The sequence below is a fragment of the Mixophyes fleayi genome, chromosome 9 (genome assembly GCF_038048845.1).
Source record: "Mixophyes fleayi isolate aMixFle1 chromosome 9, aMixFle1.hap1, whole genome shotgun sequence".
In the NCBI taxonomy this organism is placed as follows: domain Eukaryota; kingdom Metazoa; phylum Chordata; class Amphibia; order Anura; family Limnodynastidae; genus Mixophyes; species Mixophyes fleayi.
The window spans coordinates 14,388,155-14,413,523 of NC_134410.1; the positions used below are offsets into that span (position 1 = coordinate 14,388,155).

The 25,369-nt window shown below is 43.8% G+C and overlaps 1 protein-coding gene across 1 annotated transcript; it reads right to left on the reverse strand.

The window, feature by feature from the left end:
• Positions 1-10,328: 10,328 nt before the first annotated feature.
• On the reverse strand, positions 10,329-20,251 carry PRRT1 (proline rich transmembrane protein 1). Its single transcript, XM_075186531.1, has 4 exons — positions 20,062-20,251; positions 18,426-18,745; positions 17,380-17,556; positions 10,329-12,024 (listed from the first exon to the last, which is right to left on the reverse strand). Exons 1-4 carry the CDS (start codon positions 20,078-20,080, stop codon positions 11,848-11,850), a joined length of 693 nt encoding a protein of 230 aa, XP_075042632.1. The 5' UTR covers positions 20,081-20,251; the 3' UTR covers positions 10,329-11,847.
• Between the last annotated feature and the right edge of the window lie 5,118 nt (positions 20,252-25,369).

Sequence of the window (25,369 nt, forward strand, 5' to 3'; positions counted from 1 at the left end):
CACTTTCTAATAATATCACTTAGTTGACCGTGGAATATCCAGCAGGGATGAAATTTCATGAACCGTCTTATTACAAATGTGGCATCCTATCACAGTACCACGCCTGAAGTCACTGAGCTCTTCAGAACGACCCATTTTGTATCACAGATATTTGCAAATGGGGACTGCATGTCTAGGTGCTTGATGTTATACACCTCTGGCAACGGGTCTGATTGAAACACCTCAATTCAATAATTAACAGGTGTGGCCAAATACTTTTGTCCATATAGTGTATGTCTATTGATATCATTTTCAAGTTTTATTTGTGCCTTAACGTGGTGAAAGGCAGAACTGTTTGGGGAAAACTGGGTCACAAGCGAGGCCTAAGCCTGCTGCATTCGCCTGTGTGACAGCTAAATTGTAAAATTGGTGATTCCCTTTTGTAAAGGTCACCCCTGGGGTGCAGAATAGAGAGCGATAGGGGACTAACAAGGAGTGATTTCGGCAGAAGCCCTGTGTAAATGGAGAATATAGAGCCTTGCGCTGGCAGAGACGTTGATCACAGTAAAACTCCACAGATGGTTTTGCCATTTCTTGGCTGAAATAGGAAAACATTTGTTTCCCTCTTGATAGACAGAGAACCTTTAATATGTGAAAATGACAGACACTGCTGGGCTTCTGTTCAGTATCATGTGTTACACAGTACTTTCTGGCTCTCAGAAGCAGAGGACGCAGAGGACCGGTGTCATTGAAAAATACATATTATGTGCATCTCTGTTATGAACTTACATGCATGAAACGTCTATCTTGGCAGTCATGTATATTTTATATAAGGACTCTTCAGATAGTTAGAGATTTTAATCCACGTTTGCAGAGATCCAGAAGCCCTGTCCCTCTGGTGAGGCCTGAAATTGGCTTTTGGAAGATGTTGATTGACAGTTGATCTCGGTCCAGGGAATAGTGAAGGCTGGTTATACCCAGCTGACAGAACGTCCTCACAGGCTGTCAGGCTGTCAGTCATTCACTGAGCGCTTAAAACACATATAATATTTTCTGTTTGGTAACAAGTTCTATTTACACAAATAATAAATCACAAACACCCACCTGTATATCCTTCATACTTTAGGAACTAGGGATAGATTTACTAAAGGTTCTAAAAAGGAAAAAGGAAAAGTGTAGGTGTTGCCCATGGTAACCAATCAGATTCTAGCTATCATTTTCTAGACTGTATGAGATAAATGATAGCTTGAATCTGATTGGTTGCTATGGGGCAACACTTCGACTTTTCCCTTTTAGAATCTTTAGCAAATCAGTTTCTTAGTGATTTATATTTTTGTGCTGGATTATTTGTTGGGCTTTTGATGTATTGATTACATTAGTTGCTATGGGTGTCACCACCTATTATACACAGTAACTTACGGAACAATTACATGCCACCCCCCCAGTATATATTTGTGTCAGTGACTACACAGTGTTTGCATGAAGCAGGAATCATTTGTGTATGTTGTTCATTCCACTATCAGACAGCATTCTGGAAAATTTCAATGTTCTCTATATATACATTAATCATTGTTACAGGTGTATCCATTGTTTTTGTTTTAGGGCGTAAGACAGGGGCAAACGCAGGAGTTGTAGAGGGGGGTTTCCACACCACGCCGCCAGTGGGCGTGACCAGCATGCATGGGGGTGTGGCTATAATATTAGACAGTGCTTGGCTGCTCTCCAACTCTTCATATCCCCATAATATACATGGGCAATGCTGCGTGCACTACTGTTAGGTGCACGCAGCTCTCCCTTTTCTAGCAGAGCCGTGTGAAACGGGAGCAGGGTCCAGCCGCCTCAATTATACAGTGCCCCAGGCTTTGATGGGGGTTTCCATGCACTAGGAAACCCCCCTCGGGTTGCCTATGTAAGAGAGACAGTGCAGTAAAATCTCAGCCGCCTGCCCCAGGAGAGTCCCCTAGTTCATCTATCGCCCTGTCTCGGGACCCTGTGCCTTATGAATGTTACCCGGCTCTGAGAAAAACCTGGACAGAAGGATGTAGGATTTATGAGGTCGCTTTCCCCAGATCTGGGGGTAACACAGCCGCAGAATGACCCTCCTCCCAGCAGCCTCTGTAAAACGAGGTTGGGAGGAGGTGAGAGAGGCCACTGCTGTGTGTCTGAATAAAGATCTGTAAAATGAATTCTGTATGTGGGAGTGTAATTATGTGCAGCAGCGGATAATCTATGTGTGTGTGATCAGCTGGGATGATGATAATGTGCAATGACTTTTATATTTAACACTTTTGTACCAGTCTCCAGCTTTGCATGTGGCGTCTGTGTGGTTAACCCTATCAGCGGTAACTGTGCAGCCAGCGAGGGCTCCTGAGGAGTCAGTTTCTGGGTGGTGCGAAATTTTGCTGCATAGTACTAAAGAGACGTAGTGGACACATGCCACTTCTTTTAAGCTTCATGAAATACATTTATGAACTCCTAGTTGCTCACTGATTGCTGCCATATTTATGAGAGAGGACCAACAATGAATAAATGTTAAAATGAGTCACGGTGTGATTTCGGTTGGTTGATTTGCCCCACTGATTCAAAAAATCATCAAGCTATTTATAAATCACTCTCACCTGGTCATAACACTTATTCCACTGCCTGTAATATTATAAAGATGTTGTTCTATGGTAGATTTAGGGTTTACTGCACTTCTTAGCATTATTTTTGTACAATTTTTAACCATATCTAGAACCACCGTGCTTCAGAAGACAACACACTTGCATGTTTTGAATTACTAGCGTTTACTCTAAATTCAAGTGTAGAAATCATAGAGTGAACCATACTTATATAAGATACACATTATTTGTTGGTTCTTGTTTAAATAAAGTGTTGTCTTATGTGTTATTGACTCTGTAAGCTATATAGTTTTATATATGGAGGCTGGGTCTGTACGTTCCTGAAAATACAACTTTCTGCATAATTGTCAGTTGCCATGGAAACCGCCCATTTGTTCCGAAAGGGTGAAGAGGGCTGTTGTGACAAGCTGTTTACCCTCCATCAATGGGCACATTGTGTGGAGCAGGAATAATTGGAGTTGTAGTAGCATAATGACAGGATTGTTGAAAGCTAATTTAATAAGAGGTTACTAAATTATCCCTTTAACTACTATGGCACATAAATGATCATGCAGGCTCTGTGGCTAATTAGAACCAGGTAAGATTCAGAATGGCCACAGAACCTGTATAATGTAAATGTGCGAGTAATTATAGGGGTTGTCCCCTTCTCTTTCAGCAATGCCTTCAGCGCCTTGTTCACAGTCTCAGGGTAAGGAGCAGGAACTCGAGTGCTAGAGTGTCTTGGTCAATCTATGTAACTAACTTGCCCATAGGTTGTGTCCATTCAGGTGACACCATAGTTACACACCTCTAGCCTAGGCATATTTGAATTACACACCTTGCCTTGGTTGCTAAGGAGAGCATTTTTGTTCCTCCTCCGAGAAAACCATCATCTCAGATACTGGTGAAGAACCAGGTTCCTCAGCAACTTGGCATCTCTGACAGGGCAGGAAACGTAAGAGTCCAAGGCGTCTCTTAGCAAGTCAGACTGCACAACCTGACATTGGTCATTGTTGTCAGCAGTGACCAAAGCTTGCATGCTCTCTACAATTCAATATATTCAATGAAATTGATGATCTTGGAAAGCAAGTAACAAGTGGAGCATAAAAAAGGCTAATAGAATAGTATGCTTAAAAACATTAGCAAAACTTACAGAATAGTAAATGAAAACCTGCAAAGAGGCTTCCAAATTAGAGAACTTCATGTCCCTGGTGAGAAGCAAGTTCAGCATGAAAACAAGTGACACGCAGATACTGATATGAAGAAACGGAGGTTATCTCTGCAAGTGGAGGGGATGGTTGCAGCAGACCTGACACCGATGAGACTGTGGCCGGTTTCTCACTTGGGAACCTCTCTCAAGTTTTTCTGTTTTGTTTCATTATTACAATTATTGTCACGTAATGCAGTCTGTGAACTGAGCGACGGGCACTGAGCCAATTCAATCTTCCACTGAATAACAATCCTATGGATGATGGGTCTATTACAGCGTTTACTAATCACAGAGTGATAAACAGAGATGAACAAGTCTCCAACAATAACAATCGTGTACTTGATGGTCATCCTGACTCTCCACAAGACAAAAAATAGGAACTGTACTTAATTGTGAGCTCTGCAATCAGATGCAGAGTGCTGCACTTCCAAAGTCTATAAAAAAAATGAGTAGAGCAAACAAAAGTACGCACTGCGAGAGAGGAACTGTGAGGTTTTGGATAGTAGACAATTTATAGGTTCAGTAATACATGCATCCCACATACCACCCTACGTTTACCTTGGCCAATGAGGGACAGATTTGTCTTAAACATACACCCATTTTCACAAGATCAGAGGAATGCACTCACCCCAGAAGACATTGGGAAATGGTGCTGTGTGTACAAAGGTGTTGTAACCATAGTTTTCTACTTTTTGGACCTCCTCTCCAAGTGGCGGGGGGGCATAGAGACATGATTCAAATAATCATGGCTCTGCCCCAGCTGCGCAATTCACGCCATCGCACATCATTGGGCAGGTCCATGCTCGCAGTGAATCGTGTCATCAAGCCCCATCTCTGCCCTCTCCTCTAGGGAAGTGGGTGGAATCTGGGAGGGTGCCCAGACATTCTGGGAGAGTAGGCAAGTACGGCTGTAACCCTTAGCAACCAGTCAGATGTTTGCTTTCATTATCTAAGCTGCATTGTTATAAAGCATTGACTGGTTGCTATGGGTTACAGCACTGTGCACCTGGTATCATCGTACTGAGGTCCACTGATCATAAAGCTTAATATGCAGTGATACATTTGGAAGAAAGCAGGGACAGAACGATTTAGAAAATAATTTGGCCTTTAGCAGCACACAGGACAGAGAAGTGTCACAGCTGCACTTACACTGAGCCTATTCTGGCTGTTCAGCAGATGGAGCATTAATCAATACGCCTGTATGAATGAGAGACTTCCTGAGCTCTGTACTGATTTCATTGTGCTGCAAAATGTATGTGTGGGAGTGGAGCGGCGGGCAGCATCTCGGCACCACATGAGGTGCAGCCAAATGTTTTCCTAATCCACTTTAGTTATGAGAAGTAAGAGAACGTTGGCACAGCTGGAGCCCGTGTCCATGTTGCAGCAGCCATTTTGTTAGAGCCCGTTTTACAAGGTGAAATTCAGTAACTAGAGGTTTCCACAAAGCTCAGCTTATAAGTCTGTTGACCTACAACATGCTTAGGTAACCGGCGGCTTTCCAGGTTTTGTAAAACTACAAGTCCCAGCATGAAAACTCTGGGTCAGCGGTCATTTGGTTTATGATGAAGCTGCAAGCCCCAGCAGGGTCACTGGCTGACAATGTCTGCTTTGTGCAGTATCTGTTCATATCAGGGGGTCTTCCACGTTCACCCCCCTGGCAGAGCGGTGTTGCCTTGGTCTGATGTCAGAAGGCCGCTAGTGCATTGAGCCCTAGGTGCCTGTATGAACAGGGCCTGGGGGTGATCTGAAAATGCATGGTGCACTGGGCATGAGTTAAGGCACAAGACCACAATCATCATCAACATTTATTTATATAGCGCCACTAATTCCGCAGGGCTGTACACACTCACATCAGTCTCTGCCCCATTAGAGCTTACAGTTTAAATTCCCTAACACACAGACAGACTAGGGTCAATTTTTGGTAGCAGCCAATTTACCTACTAGTATGTTTTTGGATTGTGGGAGGAAACCGGAGCACCCGGAGGAAACCCACGCAAACACGGGGAGAACATACAAACTCCACACAGATAAGGCTATGGTCGGGAATCAAACTCATGAACCCAGTGCTGTGAGGCAGAAGTGTTAACCACTGAGCCACCGTACTGACCACATGCCACAGATTCCGTAGTGCTTTATATTCGGGATCACAATACACTCATACTTCCCTGCAGTACTTCTTTGATCTAGCCTCATGGCTGGGTATGAAATATTTATATACCCTACGCCGTAAGTCAGGGGTCTATGGCACTTTATCATTTCTTGCACATTTTTTGTCTTCTCCTATTAAGTGATGTTAGTTTTTGAGGAGTTTGGGTTAGACCTTTATGGGTTACCCTCTCCCCAAGTCATCCAGAGGGTCCCTCCTTTTAGAGGGGAGCTGAAGAACCAGTTTTCCGAGAGAATTTTCAGGCCAATCTCGGGGAGAAAAGGGCTCACAATAGCCTTGCGGGGGAGGTGGGCCTGAGACCCTTGCCCCCTAAAGAACTGTAAAGCTTCAGCGGTCTGGATTGTCAAGGGCCCCCCAAGACTCAGCAAAGGGGGGCCTTATGGTATTGGAGGATGGGGAAGAACTGAGAACTTTCCATTTATAGAAGGGTTCAAAGTCCCAAGTACCAATCTCTGGCTGTTAACCAGCACTGGGCAAATGGAACCACAGCACCTCGGGCTTCAATAAAATAAAAAAAGTGTGCACTGATACATATATTTAAGCTCATGTCCCCTTGAGATACTCATGACCGTGACCGACCTTGAGTACTTAAACTGCAAAGCGAGTGAGCTTTCTGAGAGGGTACCCAGTACATTATAACCTATATAACCAGTTAGTCATTTGCTACATTGTCCTAAAAAAAATAGTTAGAATTTAATTGCCAGCTATAAGTTATAGCACCTTCTTCCTGGGCAACAATTGTCATAATTGTCCCTCTATCATCATGAATACTACACTGCTCATATAAGTTTGAATATAGTATTAATAATTATAATAATGATGATAATACGCTGCTGTAAATAATATCTGTATAAATAGTGAGTTCTGAAATCACCACTTCAGGGTTTGTTAGGACAACTTGTGCATTACAAAGAATAAAAAAAAACCTAGTGTAACTTATTACGCATACTTGCCAACTTTTGAAAATTCATTTCAGGGAGAAATTAAAAACCATTGTGGGCGTGCCCTGTCCCGCCCACTGGGCGTGCCCTGTCCCGCCCACTGGGCGTGCCCCAGCTCAATCATGGTTGTAAACTCTCCCGGGACATCTGTGAGACTCCCATAATACTGGGAAATCTCCTGGACTCCCGGGAGAGTACTGTAAAATCCTGAATTTACCTTTGGAGTTCGCGGAGGAGTCCTCTTTTCAAACTGCGTATGCGCCGGTGACATCATCGGCGTGATGACGCGACGCACCCAATATTCCAGAAGACCCCGGCCTTTGTGGAGCACGGATCTCCAACACCTAGCAGCTGAACTGGTAATGTTATTTACTTTAACTGTTAAAGTTTAAAAGTAAATGACATTATAACAGAAATTTCAATTGGGGCAGAATGTCTGCATAATTCAGCTTTCAATTCACCATAATGTATAATGCCCATGTCATGCTTTCTTATATTTCTTTTACACCACAACCTGGTACAATAGTTAATTTAACTATTGTACCAGGTTGTGGTGTAAAAGAAATTTAACAAAACATGACATGTGCATTATACATTATGGTGAATTGAAAGCTGAATTATGCAGACATTCTGCCCCAATTAAAATTTCTGTTATAATGTCATTTACTTTTAAACTTTAACAGTTTAAAGTAAATACTGGGATTCCCCTGGTTATTCCCCAGATGAATCGGCCTATTGAGGATGTGCTCACTCCCCCAGTCCTCCAGCATGATTCCCCGGCTCCCTCTTGACTCCATCCTGCCTCATCGCCCCTCTATGTGGCCGGCAGGATGTCCGAATTCCCCACGCCCTCCCCTGACAGTTTCCTCCAGTTCCCCCTGCCCAGGTTACCAGCCGCCTCACACAGACAACAAGCTGCTGTACCCCGGCGTCTGGGTGCTTAATAAAGGCAACATAATGGAAACATTTTTGGGAAGAAATACATAAAACTGTATTATAGAAACAGAAATACGACCTTGCTTCACATGATATAAATGGTGCTCATAGTTTAAAAGTGTTCATTTGACCTGCCACCATGAATTAAGGGCTTGTTCACACATATGTAATGGAAAATATGTAAGATGCATGAAAACTAGCATGCACCTCAGATCTGATTTTGGTGATGCCTTTTGAACATATTTCCAAGCACTTTGGATGCATTGCTCCTTTACCAATACAATCTGGTACTGTGGAACAGTGATGGCAACAGCAGAGCTGACAGAAAGGGCTCTCAACACCTCTGCTGTCATATAGAGACCACTGAGCTGGTCCACCATTGTAATGGCTGGAGATGAGTTGTCCTACTGGGCACAGGTAATATATCGTTTGATCCATCGGGCATGATGATAAGATAACAAACATGTTCATGACTGTTAATGACTTTTTGTTACTGCAAAAATGATTTCCTATCCTTCCGTAAAAGTATATAAAACACTTAGACATAAAATTAGGCAGTTTCCTAACATTTTACTGCTAGAGCTCGTATAATACATTTTTAGCACATAATGTTTGTGATAAATACATGGGCAGTCTGTTCTAGGAAAAAACAGTATAGCATATGAAGTTCAGTAAATTAAATTTAGTATTGTATGAATTTGGGACTATTAAATTAACTTATATATTGTTCAGAAGCTGCATGGAAACTACTTCTTAACTTTTGTTCCTTAAATACCCTTTCAAAGTGTTAGGTGGTTACTAAGCAGAAAATATTTGGTGTTTTCCTAACTTTTCTCTGCCCTTGTTTCCCAATCAAGTAACCAGATAACCCCTGGGGAAAACCAACACTGATATAAACATGTTCTGTATTTGTATTTCTCAGTTTAATATATACAGGGAAAATATCACAGGCTGTATACAGTGCAGGCACGGATCTTCTGATCAGCACGACTGTAAATATTATTCTGACTGACCGTAGAGAAAGTCCAGGCTTACAGTAATCAACATCCCTCCACTCCCGGTTACCTTTGCCCGTGGACTGCGCAGGCGTTGGAGCTCCGTGTTCCGCAATGGCCGGGGTCTTCTGGGATATTAGGCGCGCCGCATCATCACGCCGATGACATCACCGGCGCATGCGCAGTTTGGAAAGAGGACTCCGCCGGTAAATTCGGGATTTTACAGTACTCTCCCGGGAGTCCGGGAGATTTCCCAGTGTTCCGGGAGTCTCCCGGACGTTCCGGGAGAGTTGGCAACCATGTATATTACGGATATCACAAGTCACATCGGATGTCCATGAGAATATAAAAGCACCCCTTTATAAGACTACTTGGTGACCTATAATATCCTTATTTAGGGGGTACATTCTCCCATATATAATATTACCCATTCATACCTCCCAACAGTCCTTATTTAGATAAGACAGTCCAGATGTGAAGGCTTTGTCCCACTGTTCCCAAATCCCCGACAGCCAGAATGTTGGTATGTCCTGTTCAGCGCTGCTTGAATCTGCCATTGATGCGCTTAGCAATGAATGTTATGTCTGGACAGGAGGGGGGTAAAAGGCGGTCGTCACAGGAAAGAGCTTGTGTGCTTAGAAATTGAAAGCCAATGTCCTGTTAATATGGGTGATTGCACCAGTTATCATCAATGTCCACAAAAGTGTGCTTTTAAATCTTAACAAGATTGTTGTAAGTTAGTCATACTTGACAACTCTCCCTGAATGTCAGGGAGACTCCCTGAAATAGGGGTGATCTCCCTCACTCCCTGAAGAGTCTGGCATTCTCCCTGATGCTGAGCCAGTACAAGACGTGGTTGGCTTCGCCATCTGTAGCATGATGACACTGTTCAGAAATTGTGTCCTATGTCCATGTATTGATGCCTATGGAGGCGGCCATTTTCATGGAGACCAAGATTTAATCAAAGACTGACAGGTAAGACAACATGACTTCAGTAATGGAGACAGAAATGTAAAAGACACTTCAGTCTCTAGAGATTCATTAGCTGCTTTTCTTTAACGCATAGGTGCCTATTCTCCCGGAATGTCCGGGAGACTCCCGCATTTCTGAGAGACCTCCTGGGAGAGCAGGGCAACCTCCCGATTCTCACCCCTGTAATAGATAAGTGGTGGGGACGGGGCTTAATGATGCAAATATTGTGTCATCTTAGCCCCCAGCCAAAATGATGTGATTCATCAAGCCCCACCCCCGCACACCCACCTCCCCTGGGATCTCCCTGAAGCCAACAAAGAAAAGTTGGCAAGTATGAAGTTAGTGCAGAAGATTACATAGGCATTGCAATTAAGAATCGTCTTAATTTAAAATATTAATGTTCAGACAGCAAATAACCGCCACCCTTGAACAATTATTTGGATGAAGCTCACAACATTACCATTGTCAAAGTATTCAAGATATTTGAAAGACATTTTCCCAGCAAAGATTTGAGAGAAACCACTGAAATAGATTTTGGATTTTATTATATATAATGCAGCTAAATAACCATTCCAAATGCTAATGAATAAATACCCACAATGCATCCCTCCAACCAATAAATAAATAAATAAGTTATTAAGAATATTAAAGAATATTAATCGGAACCATGAATATATTTTTAATCACAGAAATAAACCATCCCACCCTATAACATTGTTCTTAAATATAGCAGCTGTCTCTGTATTACACACTCAAACTTCAACGCTCTCTCTCTCTCTCTCTCTCTCTATCTCTTTCATGCTCCTTTTTCCCTTGGTGCAGGTGGCATGTCATGTGACACTCAAGCTGCAGGGCATGCTGGGATTTGTTGTTCAAAGCGAGCTGGAGAGCCATGTAGCTAGCCTCCCCCTGGTCTAATGCTGACATATAACTTAATATTGCAAAAACGATTGTAAAGACACCGCCCCCTCCCTATCCCCTAACAATGTAACGATGCAGGTTATGTCTTAGATGTGGCAGCGAATTTCGCCCTCTTTTCTAGTTGTAGTTATAGTTAATTATAAGCTGATGTAGACACTAAATCTCTCGCACACTGCAGCTGTCTCACCAGCTCCTGCATCTTCTCTGACCTAAATGTTTCAAGCACTGATAAAACACTCCAAAAATATCTCCGTATTAGGGTTATGAGAGAAGCCAATTGATCACATTGTCAAGAAAATGTCTCTGTTAAAATGGAAAGTCACTAGAGCTTGTATAGTCCACCTGTCTATTCAGATGTACGCACTATGTAAGCGCATGGTATCATTAATCGTTCTGATTCTTCTCAGCATCAGCAAGATGCACCTGCGAATGAGGGTCACCGTCTAGATACCACCGAATGGCTTCTCATGTCTAAGAGCTCCTCAACTTCTCATGTCACCCATCCACTCCAAAAATCTTCTTCACTCACTCCACACGACTCTTTAAGTTTGCCTGGTATCCAAACTGTCTCTGTCTATAGGACTGACTAGTCCTCTTATTTTCCTGTCTTCGGCTGTCTCTCACAGCAAAGGTCCTGCTATCTCCTAGAGTCAACATTTCTCAGCTCATTGGCCTCCTGCGCCCTTGACACATAGCTGAAAAATACCCCAATGAAACTCTTACACCCCATAATAGCCCCTAGATGGCACCTGTATTATTTTATAACAAAGGAGGTGGGATGGGGAACAGATTGGACGGGTAAGAGGACGAGAGATAGAGATAGACAAGGAAAACGGGAGACGAGAGACACAATATGAAAAGATGGAACATGGTCAACCGAGGGGTAAAATTTTAACTAGAAGAATGAAACTAAGAGACACAAAAAATGTAGAAGAAATTATACAAATGGTTAAATAACGAAAGAACAGAAGCAAAATGAAAGGAAGACATTAAAAAAGATGAAAAAGGATTAAAAAAAGAGAGAATCCAAAAAAAGGACTGAAGAGAAGAGAGTTAAGAAAGTGCTGGGAGAGATCTTGGTGGCTTGGCCTGTCCTCCAGTTGCCCCCAAGTCTCGGAGGAATAATTCAGTTACCCCAGTCATTGTCATGGTGCTGAGCTGCGATGATAATGACCACTGTCAGGATGGTACACAGGACCATGGCGGCAATGCCCACTGCCAGGCTGATGAAGGAGAAGTTCCGAGCCTCACGTGAGGCTATTTCTGCAGACATCAGGTCCCCACGGGCCAAAGCTGTCCTAACCTGCAAGTACAAAAGGAAAAGAAGCTTTATCTCTGTCACGACATCTCCAAGACTGTCCTTCTGCACAAGAAAGAGCACATGTTGGATCTGTACCTCTATGCAAGGATAGGGGCAAGCTGCAGGACTTTGTCTCCACCAATTAATTGTCGAGTACGAGTGGTCAGTACCTCTACAGCCAAATCATCCATTAGGCAACCTAAGCTCTCGCTTTATTCTCAGTGGGCACCGGATAACCGTAACCAATGTTTATGTGTTTTGTTTCACAAATGGAGAGAGGGGAAGGGGGCCCAAGCCAGTATCTTGCCAGGGGCCCCATGGGCTCTTAATGAGGCGCTGAGAACCTTCAACCAACATCTAGCACTCTCCACTGTATCTGACAGTAAAATATTTCCACAAGTAACAAAAATGCTACATGTCTATACCGTGTCCAGAACACAGAAAACAGTACTGGAGGTGGTAGACATCTATACAGAAAGGACTAAGAGAATTAACGGACTGTAGCTTCACCGAACAGAATGACATTCCAAGGATAGAGCAGGACATATGTGCTTTCACCTGTAGAACCACAGAGACTCTTTACAAACACTGGGCCTGAGTCATTAAGATGATCAATGCATAAAAAAATTAGTAACTTTGCACCTTGCAAATCCATGTTGCATTGGAGGGGAAAAATGAGTAACTTTGCACCTTGGCAAAACCATGTTCCATTGGAGGGGAAAGTCAATTTTAAAATGTGGGGGCAGATTTATAGTTTTAATAGGACATGTCCTAGCTCAACTGTAAATTTCAGTGTAAAAATAAAGCTATCAAGTATTTGTGCGCTATATGAATAAACAGCCAGTATTTTCCTTACATGCAAAATAATAAACTAATTTGCACCCCATGCATTGCAACATGGTTTGTTCAGGATCAAATGTACTCCTTAAACACCCGGGCTCACTACATTTAGTTTCAAAATATGCACTGAACCACAGCAACCAATCAGCAATCAGCTTTTATCTGCCTAGTACAAGTTAGACAATGAAAGCAAGTGTTTGGTTGGTGGTTTGTGGTTCCAAGGTATGATTAACCAATAGAATGACTAGGCTGCATCCTAGGGCGTGAGGCTATGGTGGGTGCAAAATTGTGACAGGGAGAGGTATAAACTGAAATGAATTTTAAAACACAGGAGAATAGTTATTTTCCAAAGCAAAAAGAAAACATGAAAGAAAAATTTAGTAAGGTTTTCATCTTGAAGTATTCCCACGTAAAGGCTGAAGACAATGCGTTGGGCGGGAGTTGGGGATAAGCGAGTAGCTGAAACAAGGATGGCGGCATTTGTTGTGACAGCCCCTCCCCCTTCACTCTCAGTAGCGCTCGTTCATGCCTCCTTTCTGCTATACAGACCCACTTAACGGCCTTTGGAAATACCCCTCTTTAGAATCATCCACTTAAAATCAGTATATGGTCACATTTGCGGACCGGTGGATGCTCAGAAAATGCGTTTTGCGGGAACTGCAAAAATGCAGTTTGGGACCATAACTTTTAATTTTTTATTATAACATACTGCTTGACTGAGCCTTATTTATTTGTTAACTTAACTATACCAGTGGGTTGACATCAGGACTGTGCTTATCACATGTGTCACTTTTGTGTGTTGTAAACTTTTTATTACATAGCTTGACGTGCGCTTAGAAACACAACGACACAGAAATCGTCAATATATTCAGATCAGCAGGTATCATTTTCTGTGATAGAGGATACAATAAGTTCAGATGCATTCTGCTCCACAAAGCCACACCTTAGCTCTAAATAATTACACCGAGTAAGCAGAACACAAATTCTGCCTAGTAACCAGATTGGTAACGAAAATTGTAGACCTTTGTAACATTTTTCCCCTTGCTTTGAAACAATGATTAACACAATAATTCTTCAGACTATTTGTCCCGTCTAGAAGGGATTTATTATGGTCAATCCTAGGACCAGTTCTATTTGTTTTCAAAATACAACGGAGATAACCTTTCCTCAAACAAATGCTGTTTTGCTGGAATGAAAAACAACTGTTGCATACATATATCATAATAATAATAATAATAATAATAATAATAATAATAATAATAATTAATAAAAGGGGCATGTACGATCCAATGACAACAGGATAATTTACTTGCCCCATCGACACTTTCCCGCAGAAGTGTAACTGGAATTCTTAAAGTCAAGAGAAAAAGTTGAACCCATTATGCGGGAAGAAGAAAGAGGGGGCACCCCTGTAAATTCACCCTCTCCATCCCCTTATCTATTTTAAATAATCCTGTCCAGCAAAATGTAATCTATTTTTTCCGTGTCTGTACAAAACTGACGCTTTTGGGCGCTTATTCTGCACTTAGCAAGGAATGCCTCTTCTCCACCTGACTGTTTCCATTGGTTGGCACAAAATCTTTGCATCCCTGCTATCTTGGACGCAAATCTATGCGTCTCCCCCTACACCAGTGGTTCCCAAACTGTGCACCTAGGCTCCCAGGGGTGCCTCGGCGATCTCACAGGGGTTCCTCGGCCAGGGCCAGTGGTAAGTAAGGCGGGGGACTACTTGGTAATTATTTTGGCTATGGGGTGCCTTGAAAACATTTTGGAGACCCTAAGGGTGCCTTGAACTGAAAAAGTTTGGAATCCACTGCCCTACGCACAACAGCCCTGTGCTGCGGCCTTGCACCATTGCACTTTCAGAAATCACCTCAACTGAAAAAAAACAAAACACAAAAGAGCTCTAAACTCTTTATCTTAGTGCATAGAGCGGGCCTGGCCAACCTGTGGCTCTCCAGGCGTTGTAAAACTACAAGTCCCAGCATACCCTAGCCAGCCATCGGATGGCTACCTGGAGAACTACCGGTTGGCCAGGCCTGGTATAAAGTAATGAAATGACAGTTATGAGTGCTATAGGGGCCTGTTCCTCCTGCAGTGACAAATGAACACAAAAAGAGTTCTAGGAATGAGCATACAACATCATTCCTAAACATCTGTATCGCCAATCTCAAAATAGACAGGAGGGATAATGTACAGCTGTTACCATATGTACCTGGACTTGCGGCCGTGCTAATGCGGTAAGAATTTGTCAGGACAATGGGCAAAGTAAGCTGTAGGAATAACTAAGCAGGTTCATTTTAGTGCAAAAAGCACAAAACAGTGGTGGTAGTTATGTAGCTCTCATAGTTAAATAAAGAAAAGTTGGTTATCACTAAAAACTTGGAGGCATCCCATTCAGAGCACAGGCAGGTTGTATTATAGTACGTGACATTTTGATCAGAATCTATTTATGCTCCTGTCTCACATTTGCACGTAAAAGTTGTGTAAACATGAAACATTACCAACGTGCAGTCCTTTATCCTGTAATGTCCCCGAGTTATTATACTGATGTATGCTTGTGAAATAAGCAGTAAAATGCACTATCAGTACATTCAGCAGGTTATGGAGAAATATAGAGACACAGGTAGCAAGTGATCTATATTAATGTGCAGCTAGAATGAATGGACAGATGCACCTCTGAGTAAAATAAGACATACAGATAGTATAACCCTGTGACAAAGGTCACTGTGCTAAAAGTCTGTCCCTCCTCAGTGATACACACACACTGAAGAGTGCTAGATACCTGTCCTACCAGAAAGCATGACCTGGTGATCCATAGGATAGAGCTACAGGCCAGTCCACCCAGAAAGGATGACCCAGTGATCCACAGGAGAGTGCCAGGGTCCTGTCCACTCAGAAAGAATGACCTAGTGGTACACAGAATAGTGCTACGGGCCAGTTCACTCAGAAAGGATGACCCAGTGATCCACAGGATAGAGCTACGGGCCAATCTACCCAGAAAGAATGACCTAGTGGTACACAGGAGAGTGCTACGGGCCAGTCCACCCAGAAAGGATGACCCAGTGATCCACAGGAGAGTGCCAGGGTCCTGTCCACTCAGAAAGAATGACCTAGTGGTACACAGAAGAGTGCTACGGGCCAGTTCACTCAGAAAGGATGACCCAGTGATCCACAGAAGAGTGCTACGGGCCAATCCACCCAGAAAGAATGACCTAGTGGTACACAGGAGAGTGCTACGGGCCAGTCCACCCAGAAAGGATGACCCAGTGGTACACAGAAGAGTGCTACGGGCCAGTCCACCCAGAAAGGATGACCCAGTGGTACACAGAAGAGTGCTACGGGCCAGTCCACCCAGAAAGGATGACCCAGTGGTACACAGAAGAGTGCTACGGGCCAGTCCACCCAGAAAGGATGACCCAGTGGTACACAGAAGAGTGCTACGGGCCAGTCCACCCAGAAAGGATAACCTAGTGGTACACAAGAGAGTGCTACGGGCCAGTCTAACCAGAAAGGATGAACCAGTGATACACAGAAGAGTGCTAGGGGGATCCAGTAATACAGAAGACAGGAGAATCTTATTGGCCTACCCTTCCAGAAATCATGACCTAGTGAAACCTAGAGACTATAGTAGAGACTATAGGTTCCTTCAAGAAAGCCAAGCCTGATCACACACAGGAGAGTGCTAGGAGTCTGTGCTTTCACATAGGAGAGTGATAGGAGTCTGTCCTTTCACATAGGAGAGTGCTAGGAGTCTGTCCTTTCACATAGGAGAGTGCTAGGAGTCTGTCCTTTCACATAGGAGAGTGCTAGGAGTCTGTCCTTTCACATAGGAGAGTGCAATGGGTGAGTATTTCCAGAAAGAAGGACCCAATGACAGGGCCCTCTTAAGAACCTCTTGGGCCCCCGGGCACAGCAGTGCACCGGGGCCCCTATATATACAAAATAAAAAAAAAAATGATTATATACATGGGCCCTGCAGCCCAGGGGGGCCCGTCGGAGGCAGGAAAAAAAAAACCCTGAAAAAAAAGAAGAAAATACTTACCGTTCTGTCAGCTGGCGATCCGGCTCCCTCCCTGGTCTCCTCCTCCGTCACGCTCCGCAATGGATGTCGGGCGGGTGTGATGACATCACGCCCGACATGCACTGCCAGCGCGACGGAGGAGGAGACCAGGGAGGGAGCCGGATCGCCAGATGAGAGCAAGGTAAGTATTTTCTTCTTTTTTTTCAGGGTTTTTTTTTTCCTGCCTCCGACGGGCCCCCCGGGCTGCAGGGCCCCCGGGCACCTGCCCAGCATGCCCAATGGGAAAGACGGCCCTGCCCAGTGACACACACAGAATTGCTAAGGCTCGGTCCATCCTTACAGGACCACAAAATGACACACAAGGTAATCCCAGGTTTTTAAGAGGCGACATGATAATCTCAGAGTATTGGGTTATTCCTCCACATGTTGTGTGGTATAGTAACACAAAGGCACAGAACGCATGGCTCTCCCTTAACGTAGGGTAAAACACTCACCTGTACAGCCTTTATGATGGCGATGACTCCGGTGGGCCAGAAGCAGCAGATTGTGGTAAGCACAGCAATCGGCATGTAGTCATGGGGCGGGCGTCGTGGCTCTAGCAGGGCCAATCCTGGGGGGATCTGAGGAGGTGGGATCCCAGGCTGGGGTGGAACAGCTCCAGTTTGGTATTGCTGATGAATGGAGAACATAGGTCAATGAAATAAAAACACACTGGGCCTGAGTCATTAAGGAGAGTAAAGCATAAAAAAAAGGAGTAACTTTGCATCTGGGCAAAACCATGTTGCATTGGAGGGGGAGGTAAATTTAAAATGTGGGGACAGATTTATAGTTGGCGTAGGGCATGTCCTAGATCAACTTTAAATTTCAGTGTGAAAATAAAGCTATCAAGTACTTGTGTGCTAGATGAAAAAACAGCCAGTATTTAACTTTTGGGCAAAATAATAAACTAATATGCACCCCTTGCAGTCTAACATGGTTTGACCCAGAGAACATTTACTCCTTTTCTTGCCTTACTTTCCCCAACGACTCAGGCCCACACTGTCTTGCCCAGTAATTGTGTCTCTTCCCTTCAGTGCATTCCTGCTTCAACATTTATAAAACGATGAACCAGCGCTCACCCAAATGTAAAAAAGCGGCCAATTGGGGAATGGGGAGGTGATCCCTAATCCTCTCAGCTTCAACATTTGTACACAAATCCATCTATTCTTATAATTCTCCCCACTAAAGGGCCAGCAAATTTAAGAGTTTATTATATATATTATACTATAGAAAAAATATATTTGCAATAGTAAGAAATATATACCATTCCAGGTACTTGCCATAATAAGATCTATACGGCTGTAATTACATAGCAGTGATACAACTAATTGCACACATTTAAAGCGCTACCTAAAATGACTGATAACAGAGGATAATAGCTTTTGGATAGCTACATAGCAAAGTCTTTTCACATTGAATGCATATAGATTTTTGATTAGAGACCAGCTAACTTCTGTCTTCCCATTCCCACAAGTATGTTTTCTTGTTTACTTTTACTCACCGTTCCCATGGGGTACACAGGGACGTAGGCAGTGCACGGCTGCAGGTGCATAGGATACCCTGTGGCTTGTTGCACGTACCCTCCAACTGGCATAGTCCCCGTATTTGTGTGAGTCTGCACCACGTATCCTTGGGGGGCAGGTGGTGGTCCCGAAAAAGGGGTCTCCTGTAGGTATCCCTGGGGGTCCTGACGGGGAAGGGTGGCATTGGCTGGCTGGGGTGGAGGATCATTATAGCCTGGAATAACTCCATTGCAGGGACCTTCCCCCCCTGGTTGGTTATAAGGTGGGGGGGAACTATGGGATCCCGAATCCGGAGGGCCTAAAGAGAGGAAGGAGGTAGAGTAGGAGGGGGCGTGAGGGATGGAGAGAGAGAGAGAAGAGAGAGAGAAGAGAGAGAGAGAGATGGAGAGAGAGAGAGAGAAGAGAGAGAGAGAAGAGAAAGAGAGAGATAAGAGAGAGAGAGAGAGATGAGAGAGAGAGAGAGAGAGGAGAGAGAGAGAGAGGAGAGAGAGAGAGGGAAAGAGAGGAGAGAGAGAAAGAGAGGAGAGAGAGAAAGAGATAGAGAAGAGAGAGAGAGAGATAGAAAGAGAGATGGAGAGAGAGAGAGATGGAGAGAGAGAGATAAGAGAGAGAGAGGAGAGAGAGAAAGAGATATAGAAGAGAGAGAGATAGAAAGAGAGAGAGAGAGAGAGATAAGAGAGAGAGAGATAAGAGAGAGAGAGAGAGATAAGAGAGAGAAAAGAGAGAGAGAGAGATGGAGATGGAGAGAGAGAGATAAGAGCAAGAGAGAAAAGAGAGAAAGAGAAAGATAGAGAGAGAAGAGAGAGAGAGAGAAAGAGAGAGAGAGAGAGAGAGAAGAGAGAGATAGAAAGAGAAAGAAAGAGAGAGAGAGAGAAGAGAGAGAGAGAGGAGAGAGAGAGAGAGAGAGAGAGAAGAGAGAGAGAGAGAGAGATGACATTATCACACACAGAGCTGTAGAATACTACCCCCTGGGGCAATAACAGGTCAGAGCATACAAGAAGTGACAGGGACAATCACACAGCAATATATATAGACACACACAGGCATGCATACACATATGTGTAAGATATAATGCCGATATACAAATAGTTATTTATCTTTAGCGCACATAATTATAAAATTGCAGCCCTAGAATTTCAGCATGACTATGGACACATCTGTAGTACGACACAAGACATACATGTACAAGATGGACACACACACAGCCCATTTATACACTGTGGATGCATATTTATACATATAGGTGTCTGCAATATCTGATAGCACTGGGCAGTGTAAATGGCCTACTACAGATTCATTACTTTCACATTCACCTCTGCCCATTCCTCCACAGCATCCCCAATTCCTCTCACCCCCAGTCCTCCATCTCCTCCATACATCTCTAGCAGTAACCGGTAACTATTTTGTGGTGATGATGAACATTGGACAGGCAGGGGCAGGGACATGGAATGAGAGACACATACAGATGACAGATGCATTACAATACAGACGGAACACAGATACATTTATGGAGAATTCCTGTCAATAAGTAACCCCCCCCCCCCTCATCTCCCCCATTCCATCCCTCATTTCCCATAAACTGTGATCTCATCTGTATTCCTCTCCCCCTCTCACCTGTTTTCTCGCTGGACATGTCTCCAGGGAGAGGGAACTGTGCTGATTTTTTTGGGGGGGTCCTCAGATGGATCTGGCAGGATTGGGGGTCTCTCCTCGCCCCCTATCACTGTCTCCCCCCCTCAGTTCGTCTTTTCTGATCCTGCACCAATTCTTTCTGCAGCAGCCTCTCTCTCTCGCCCTCCCCTCTCTCCTCCTCCTCCTGATTCTCTCTCTCCCTCTCCTTTCCTCTGATTTCCCTCCTCTCTCCTCTAATTCTCTTTCTCCGTGTCCCCCACTGTTTCTCTCTTCTCCTCCTCCTGATATCCTCTCTGTTTCCACTTCAGTCTTCCCTCCTTCTGTTCTTTTATTCCTCTTTCATTTTTATCATCTCTCCCCTGGCCGCTTCTCTCTTTCCCTGTCTCCTCCTAAAGGTCACATTGATTCATTTGTCAAACAATGGGATGGCTTCAAATATTATGTCAACCTTTGTAATGAAAATGACAATTGTCTCTAACCCCCAAGGGAGTGCCCAGATCTGATTCTTAAAATGCATATAGCACAAGCCTTTATTTGCTGATCAAATAGTGCTTTCCATCTGATCTATCCAGCCTCTACTTGACTACGCTTGTGATGCTTCCCATACAACAGCAATTGCACATTCCGTTGTGGCAACGACAGTGGCGCACTAGTGAATAAAACCGGTCTGTTCCTGTAAGAAGTTATATGCAGAAACAGAATTCCTTTAACAATTGAAGAGGTTGAGGTGGGAGGAATCACAAACCATTAAAGAACAAGTAAATCCACTATTTCACCTAAATTGATATCAAAGGCTGTGTATTTCTGTGCTGGATATATAGATAAAATAACTGGGGTGTATATTCCAGTAAATACATCACTCCTCTACAGCAGGTTACCATGCTAGGAGGGAAGTGCTTCTCTTATCCAGTACACGGAGAGTGACTGACAGCTTTGCAGACTTGCTTTGCAGGAGTGCATTGAGTGGGTTAGTATGTCTATGCACAGTGACAGAACAAGTGATTTCACAGCAGCTCAAATGACTGCATTCCCAGCATTTTGGTCTGGATTTGGTATCTTCTCATGAGAAGACCAGTCATATCTGGAAATTTCTGTTTGGGAATTTAGCAGTCCCTCTAAGATTTGGGGTAATCACTGGTTTACAGGTTTTATATATTTTACTTTGCAAAATATGTCAATATGTATTTGGCATGGGGTAGCTGGAATGCCAGAACTTTGTGCAGATCTCTACAGCTAAGGTTCTCGGGTTTGGTCCACGGTGGTCAGAAACAGACCAGATTTTTGGGATACTTCATTGAGTTTAATACTAACTTAGTGATTAAGGGGGGATCCACTTGGGCTGAAACAGAGAACCATTATTTTACAGGGATTAGTGAACAGATAATCCGTGGATTACAAATTCCTAAAAGTCATAGATGAAAGAGGGTGAAATGCATTGTTCAGTCTTACCCCGACTTCCTTCAACAGCTTTTTTAATAGTAAAATTTATTTTCTACCCTCTCCGTCATAACAGCTATAGCCACCGCTCTTAGATGGTGTACAAAGGAGATCAGAGAGGACAAAAAGCTGAAATGACAAAGCTTGGCATGTCAGTCTCACATATATGTAAATTATGGAGCTAAGTGAACGCCCCCGAGGTGGCACCCCACCCACATCCTATCAGGTGCCGCCCTACATCCTGTCAGACAGCCCCCCGTCCCCACTTCTTACTTTGTGTGGAGCGGGGGCAGAGCAGCATTTTCTCCTCATGGGAGCGTGAAGCCAGTGTGTGACATCATAGCCCGGTACTGCACTCCCACCCAGTGCCAACATGGAGGAGCAGCGGTCGTCAGCTTCACCGGTAAGAAGCCGGCTACTGCGGCCCCTCTGTGTAAGCGGCCTGCAAGTAATGAGGGGGCACTGCGATATTTCATTCAGTGGTTTAGGTGCCCCCTAAACCATGGCACCCTAGGTGACAGCCTAGGTTCGCCAAGTGGTCACACCGGCCCTGTGCAGCACCCACAAGAACTAGAGCTCTAATGGGTGGACACCTCTGGAGAAAGAGCTCACAGATGTGTTATGTGGAGGGCACTTATAATAAAGAGACAGCGTTCTGAGCTGCGTTGTGCCCATGGTAGACAATTACAGCGGCAGGGGGTTGCTGCAGGAGAGCAGGCGGGGCAGTGAGCACCTGAGGAAGGCAGGCGCTTCATGTGGATGGTAAGCAGCGCGTTAACATCAAAATTTCCTGGATTCAAACTCCCTATCAAAATATGTAGTTAAAGAGTACATATATATAAAATTATAAATTTAACATGAAAGTAACAAAAATAACTTTCTTGTGTTCTATCCTTCATTCTTTCAGTCTGCAATTAAGCTACAGTGAGAGACTGCTGAATGCACTCTCCATCACCCTGTGGATCATAAAGGCAGCAAGATGATCTTTGGGGGACCTACTCCTTTCGGATTGGTTGAGCCAGGTCAGGTCGCCATGACGATGACATAATCATGATTAAATCGTGCTGATACCACACCCCATGAAACGTTTCAGAAACCGTGTTTGATTTTATTCTTAAATTCAGGTTAAAACATTACAATAAGTTAGAATTACCAGTATGTATCAATTTCATGGACATTCCCTTATCAGGGTCAAATCCCCCCCCCCCTCCCAAAATAAAAGGAAGCTGGAAATGCTGAAGGTAAATCACAGTAGGTGGGTGCGGGGAGGTGTCTGGACCACACGTGGAGAGTTGTAGAGCATTAGTTGCTTGTTGTGTGAGAGTAGGACTATAACTAATGTGTTGCACTTCAGATGCTGTATGTTATACAGTGTTTCATTCACAGCCTCAGCTTGTCCCACACTAAAATCTCTTATTTAAACATCTTAATTGCAACAAACTGTAATGCAGAGCATATGAAAGAGTACTTACCACACTGTGCCTCATGCCTCAGTGATGGGACTCTTAAAAATTGATTGGGGTAGCACGGTGGCTCAGTGGTTAGCACTACTGCCTCACAGCACTGGGGTCATGAGTTCAGTTCCCGAAACTGGTCTTATCTGTGTTTGTGTGAGTTCCTTTGGGTGCTCCAGTTTTCTCCATCACTCCAAAATTATACTAGTAGGTTAATTGGCTGCTGACGAAATTAACCCTAGTCTGATGTGACAAATATTCTCTGTACAGCGCTGCGGAATTGGTTTGGCTATATAAATGATGACGCATTATCATGTATATTATTATTAATAACATGATATAGATGGCAGTCTGCTCTGTGTGTAAACAAGGAGAACCCTTTCAGCATTGTGTTGCAGGCTCCCATCTCCCAGTGTTTGCTCGGATCAGTCATGTTATGCTTCTGTCATGTTGTAGCCTAGTTAGAATAGATGAACGTGTACCCCTGTCCCTCACAGCGTTTCTGTACCACAGAAATATTTCCTCCTCCTTAGCATGGGGGGGAACAGTGCTCCAATATGAAACTTTAATAAAACTGCCAGTGCCTCCAGCAGCGGTGTCATTAATCTATCCCGCTTCCTAAGCCTCTATTCCCCGTACACTCGGCAGGTGACCTTATTTCCATCTTTGGCGTCAATGCGGCAGGTACACAATCTTACATCTCTGCCTGGGCTCACAATACTGAGAACGTGGAGGGATTTACAAGAGGCTGTAAAGTAGTACATTGAAAATCAGTGTCAGATCCGATAACTGGCTCACAGTCCATTTTATTTTAGTCCACAGTAAAGTATATCTGCCATGCCAAAATAACAGGAGTGTCGCTTGTAGGGGCATGGATAACAAAGGACAAGCCCCAGGCATTACATTGATTATAAAGGTCACTGAGAACACCAGGGGACAGATTTACTAAAGCTTCTGAAAAGGCAAAGTGGAGGTGTTGCCCATAGCAACCAATCAGATTCTAGCCATCGAGTTCTAGAATGTACAAGATAAATGACAGCTAGAAGCGTATTGGTTGCTATGGGCAACACCTCCACTTTTAGGTGTGATAAATCCACCCCAAAGTGTCCTTTCTCATCCCACAAAATGGCTAAAATCCCAACCCCCCCCCCCCCCCCCACAGGTGTCAGTGCATATTTATCCTATACCTGCTGTATGGAGGAGGACCGGCTGATAGCTATGGGTGTAGTGCTTTAAATGGTTTGGGAATTATTTTATGAAACAGTGTGATGTCTACACGTGGGTGTTGCCTGCTTCCTCGTACAGGCAGACTGATTGCCTTCATTAACACTGAATCATACTGATAAATAGCTATGCAGCAAACATGTCTTGTAATGTAGCTGTACAATCATTTCCTTTATACAGTGGTAGCTATAAATATTGGCACCCTTGCACTTTTCTTCAGATAACTCACAATTTCCTCTAATTAGAAGGTAAAATTAACAATAGTATTTAGTATCCACGATTCTCTCTCTGTTAACATACGGAATCTTTATTTTTTTTTATTGTGTCTTTAATGCTATGTATCCTTTTAAAATCAGAATATGAAAAGAAATGGCACTGACAAAATTATTGACACCCTAGATTTAGTGTTTGGTATCACAGCCTTTGGTCAAAGTAACTGCAATCATCAACCTTCTATAGCCATGGATGATGTCCCTGTCCCTGTCTACTGGCAGTGTGGTCCTCTCTTCTTATGCAAACTTCGCCAGGTCTCCACAGGTGGTCTATGGGAATTAGAACTGGGGGTAAATGTATCAAGGTTCGTGGCGGGTTTGAAAAGTGGAGATGTTGCCTATAGCAACCAATCAGATTCTAGCCGTCAGTTTGTAGAATGTACTAAATAAATGATAACTAGAATCTGATTGGTTTTTTAAACCCGCCGGAAAACTCTCAGCTTGATACATTCACCCCCTGGACTCAATGCTGGTCACATCGGAACAGTCCAGCGTCTAGTCCGGGACAGTTTGTGGGTGCTTTCTGAATTGTTTGGGGTCACTGCTGGAAGACCCATGCCCTTCGACGGAGACCCAGCATGGCCTTGTAATCTCTAATCTTCAGGACACCATGTGCACGTTCTAGACACCCAGTGCCAGATGCAGCACAGCAACCCCAAAACATCACTGACCCTGCTCCATGTTTGACCGTAGGGACGGTATTCTTTTCTTTGAAAGCTTAATTTTGCTAAACCAAGGAATGATGTGCTTTACCAAAACACTCTAGTTCCACAAAACATGTTCCCAGAAGAAATTCCGCTTTTTCAGGCGTGTTTTGGCAAACTCCAATCCAATTTTATGTCTATTTCTCAGCAGTGGGTCCCTCCATCCATATAACCCGCTATCATTGAGTTGGTTGTGGAT

Coding starts and splice junctions, on each gene's coding strand:
- PRRT1 (XM_075186531.1), bottom strand. Junction 17,557..18,425: donor CTGTGTACCCCATGGGAACG/GTGAGTAAAAGT, acceptor TCCATTCATCAG/CAATACCAAACTGGAGCTGT. Junction 12,025..17,379: donor CCATCATAAAGGCTGTACAG/GTGAGTGTTTTA, acceptor TTGTACTTGCAG/GTTAGGACAGCTTTGGCCCG.